Source organism: Notolepis coatsorum, assembly GCF_963971535.1.
Source record: "Notolepis coatsorum genome assembly, chromosome: 15".
Taxonomy (NCBI): Eukaryota; Metazoa; Chordata; class Actinopteri; order Aulopiformes; family Paralepididae; genus Notolepis; species Notolepis coatsorum.
The window spans coordinates 5,221,580-5,226,579 of NC_140179.1; the positions used below are offsets into that span (position 1 = coordinate 5,221,580).

The 5,000-nt window shown below is 48.1% G+C and overlaps 1 protein-coding gene across 1 annotated transcript; it reads left to right on the forward strand.

The window, feature by feature from the left end:
• Positions 1 to 1,083: 1,083 nt before the first annotated feature.
• Positions 1,084 to 3,725, forward strand: egr2b (early growth response 2b; the record flags this gene model as incomplete). The annotated part of the gene is made up of 2 exons (XM_084330519.1): positions 1,084 to 1,387; positions 2,467 to 3,725. The coding sequence occupies exons 1-2, from the start codon at positions 1,216 to 1,218 to the stop codon at positions 3,723 to 3,725; spliced, it is 1,431 nt and encodes a 476-aa protein (XP_084186645.1). The 5' UTR covers positions 1,084 to 1,215.
• Between the last annotated feature and the right edge of the window lie 1,275 nt (positions 3,726 to 5,000).

Sequence of the window (5,000 nt, forward strand, 5' to 3'; positions counted from 1 at the left end):
AACTAAAGTTAGTCTCTGTGGCCTGTTCTTTCCTAAAGCACATTCAAATTACAATGACAAAACTTTCCAGGCTCCACTGCAGCACCCAACGGTGACAATTCCGTGATTGTGTCTCTAATTTACATGTGGTTTACTCTCTCTCTCTCCTCTCTCTCTCTCTCTCTCTCTCTCTCTCTCTCTCTCTCTCTCTCTCTCTCTCCTCTCTCTCTCTCTCTCTCTCTCTATCTCTCTCTCTCTCTCTCTCTCTCTCTCTCTCTCTCTCTCTCTCTCTCTCCTCGTCTCGGCAAAGCTCGTCATTTTCCGACGCTCATATTCCGGAATTAACCCCAAATAAGGAGGCGGGGGTGTTTTTTGATTGTATCCGGATGAAACCTTGTATGGCTCGTACAAAATCAACCGGAATTCCTCTTGTGATATCGGGGCCGCGCAATAGAGAGGAAGGACACCCGTGACCCTTGTCAATAAATTAGCTGCTAATCATATAACATAAAATACATGGTTATACCACCACCAGTGCACCTTTACTGCGCGTTTGGCATTTCTTAAGCACAGTGCCTCCTGTCTGTGTTTCATAGATCTTGATCTGCTTTATAAAACAACGAGTGGGAAAACTGTTTTTTTTTTTTTTTTTTTTTTTTTTTCATCTCCAGTGGAGAGCTCCGTTCTCACCGACAAGTGATTCCTTTTGCCGTCGACGTCACGGTTCGTTCCTCCCGCGGCCAATGAGCTCTCGCAGCGCCTCCACGTGACGCCCTCCCTGTCCTTATAAGGGCACTGACGTCACGGCGCATTCAAAAGGTCCCCCATATATACACACATACTGGCAGCCGCTCTGTTCCAGCGAGCGGTGTGTGTCTCCCCCTCTCTCTCTCTCTCTCTCCCTCTGTCAGTCACTGACACGGGCTGCCTGCAGGGTATAACTTATATAGCAGAACGCATGCGATTCACACCAGTCATCACCACCACCAGGCAGAGAGAGACACAGGGGAGGCAGAGACCCAGAGGGTTATAGGCTCTAACGCTGTGATCACTCAGCGGGCTCCGGGCTCACAACTCTGTTATTATAGGAGGAGAATAGTCCGGTCCAAATGGTCCATCTATGATAGAGCCAGCAGTTCACACGCAGCTCGTTATCCACAATTTGGGCATCTAGGAGGAGAGCAGAATACGGTGTATATATATATATATACATATATATATTTTGTTTTTGTAAAGATGACCGCTAAGACGTTGGATAAAGTGTCAGTGAGTCTCGGGGGGTTCGTCCACCCGCTGGCGGAGGGCATTTATTCCGTGGATGACATCGCCGCGAGTTTACCGACGTCTGTGTCTATCTTCCCCACCGGCGAGCTGGCGGGCCACTACGAGCAGATGAATGGAACCGCAGGTAAGATGGATGAATGAATGAAAACTTTATTTAACAGATTGCAGAATGGGGTACAATACAGTAGTACGGCTCAATACACACAATTGTTAATAAGGGGATGGAGACCAGAGAAAGACTTTCGTCTTGTTTACATCAGGGTCCCCCATTTTCAATTCATCATATGACACACATGACATACAGATACTGTTACTTACATCTATACATTTATGACATACCAGATTTACAAATACAGTACTGTTTGTGATACAAAAAGAGTCCAGAAAAGAGAGGCTATACATTTGAGGGGGAATAAACTACACGGCTTGTTGTGATGGTGCTGCGGTCTTGTTTTGAGCGACGAAAACTTTTCCCTCGTCCGTTAAGTGGATTAATTGTCCGCTAAAATGTCGTTCGTGAGAGAGAGAGAGAGAGAGAGAGAGAGAGAGAGAGAGAGAGAGAGAGAGAGAGAGAGAGAGAGAGAGAGAGAGAGAGAGAGAGAGAAAAGTGTTTTGGAATAAAAACACCAACTTCAATCTATATAAGAACATATGTTTGGATTGTTTGTAAATGTTTTAATATTTGGATTGAAAAACGCATGGCGCCTATATACACGTTGGCCAGTTAAATGCATGTATACTACAAAATGCTCTGAACAGAACTATCTATATATAATCACTCAATACATTTAGAAGATGTATAGAAGTACTGCTGGGTTCATATCACCCTGTTAGTGAATAATGGCACAGAGAGCGCGCGCGGGCTGGTTTGATGCGCCCTGCTTTCTGCTTTTTCCTATTATATTATATTATATTCAGCTGGTCATTACTGGCTTTTATCACATTTAGATGTAACATGTTATAAAGTCTCTGGTATATCTTTGCTCTCTGCTAAAAGTACGTTATTTTTGAGGTTGTACACAAATTTCGCAGAGTAAATTTGACTCAAACAGAGTACATTTTACTCAGTTTGAGTAAAATGTACTCTGTTTGAGTAGAATTGACTCTGCGAAATTGACTGTGATATGATCTAAAGATGTGTTTTTGTCTTCACACAAGTCTTTTCATCTTTTAATCGAACGATATATTTGATATCTCGCGCAGATGGTTTGATGAGCGGAGACATGGCGTCGGCAGAGAAGCGCTCCCTGGACCACCTGTCCTCCTACTCCAGCGGCGGGTTCTCCCAGCCGGCTCCCGCGCACCGCAACCAGACGTTCATTATGGGCAAGTTCTCCATAGACTCGCACCAGTACCCCGGCGCCTCGTGGAGCCCCGAGGGGGTCATCAACATCGTGTCTGCGGGGATCTTCGGCATGGCCCCCCCCCAGCCAGCTCCCTCCTCCTCGGCCTCCTCCTCTCCGGCGTCCTCTGGATCTCCTCTCCACTTCACCGGAGGAGGAGGTCTGAGCTGCACCATGGCCGCCGTGCCCAACCAAGGAGGAGGAGGCGAGATGGACCACCACCACCACCACCACCACCACCTCTACTCCCCGCCGCCGCCCTACACCTCCTCCAGCTGCGGGGAGATGTACCAGGACCCCTCCTCCGCCTTCCTGTCGACCTCCGCCTGCCCCATCGCCTCCTACCCGTGCGCACCGCCCTCCTATTCCTCCCCCAAACCCTCTCTCTCCGACGCGCAGCAGCAGGGCCTGTTCCCCATCATCCCCGACTACTCCGGCTTCTTCCAGCCGTCCTGCCAGCGGGACGTGATGCAGCAGGGCCCCGGCGGCGGCATGCCGGACCGGAAGCCCTTCCCGTGTCCCCTGGACTCGTTCCGGGTCCCCCCGCCACTCACGCCGCTCAACACCATCAGGAACTTTACCCTGGGGCCCGGTGGATGCGGCGGCGGCTCCGACGGGGGGGCCCCGCCGAGGCTCCCCTCCTCCGCCTACAGCCCACAGAACCTGCCCCTGAGGCCGATACTGCGGCCCAGGAAGTACCCCAACAGACCCAGCAAGACGCCCATCCACGAGCGGCCCTACCCGTGCCCCGCGGAGGGCTGCGACCGCCGCTTCTCGCGCTCGGACGAGCTCACGCGGCACATCCGCATCCACACCGGCCACAAGCCGTTCCAGTGCCGCATCTGCATGCGCAACTTCAGCCGCAGCGACCACCTCACCACGCACATACGCACGCACACCGGGGAGAAGCCGTTCGCCTGTGACTTCTGCGGCCGCAAGTTCGCGCGCAGCGACGAGAGGAAGCGGCACACCAAGATCCACCTGCGGCAGAAGGAGCGGAAGTCGTCCACCGTCTCCTCCTCCGTCTCCAGCTCGTCGTCAAACAACAGCTCGAGCCTGCAGGACCGGACCTCCGGGGCCCGGGGGGGCATCATCGGTACAACCGGGATCTGTTCCTAGAGAGTGGTACTTGGCTGGCTCGGGCAACCCGGAGGTCTGTATGTATGACACTATAACCCTCCACAAAATAAGAACTGTGCTATCAAAATAGTAATTTGACATTGTTGTGAACTAGAGCCTAAATACTGCAGGTGCCGAATAAGCAACCGCAACGGTCCGACACCATGGCAGGGACAGAACTTCATCTCACGCGGATTCAATGCGTTTCAAACGGACATTACGCGCCGCGCGTTCCAGTGAGTTCCAAGAGATCCCCCGCCGCGTCCTCGCTACTGATGGAGAGACTGTGACACGAATGCACTTTGACCGCGTAATCTACTGAAGTCATGTTGAGTAATATAGCCATTAATTCTCACCCAATATCCAATGAGAGACTCTGGAATGTTGGCCGAGACACGTTAATAATAAAACGCACGACATAACTGCAATAATAACGAGGATAAATTAGTTTAAAATGATTTAATTGACAAAGTGTGTATGAAATCTAACATGTTTACTGACGGTCTATTATATGATATCCCCCTCTCGTGCCTTGCGCGTGTCTTTTTGTACACCTATTACTGATTCAAGGACGCTTTCATTGCAAATGTATATTTGTGGTTTAATATGAAAAGTTTGATATTATATTTTTGTACACCTTTTCGTGTGTCGTGTAACTCGTGTTGAGAAGTTGTGGTTGATGTCTTTACAGAATGTGGAATGTAAATAACTTGACGTGATGTCTGTTTTGTTGTTGTTGTTATTGTTATTGTTGTTGTTATTGTTATTGTTGTTGTTGTTGTCGTTATGAGACTCATATTAAATGTCTATGATGATTATGAAGAAAGATCCCGACATCCGTTTGGTTTGTTTTCTGTTGAAGGCTTGAAATGATACCACCATGCCTCCAGGCAAATGCTGGGAAATATTGTCTCTTTTATTTTTTTCCCTATTGTTTTTATATTTTAAAATCTATTTGGGCTGCCAAGTAAACATGGTGAAATTCTGAATGTACTTACGCTTGACGATTAAAGGTTAAATTAAATGACGTAAACTTTATGCGTAGCATGTGGTTCTATATGGCTATGTGATTATATATATACTTCATACAGACTTTATTTTATTATGTAAATATGAAAGTCCTAATTTGAGGGGTTTATTGTCTTTATGCTCATCTGGCCCGCCATAATATCCATAAGTAATCTATATATAATTATAAGTAATTATGCAGACGGCACCTTTTCATTTAGCTCGTGAAGAGACATGACATGCTAAGAGCTTCTAATATTACATCAC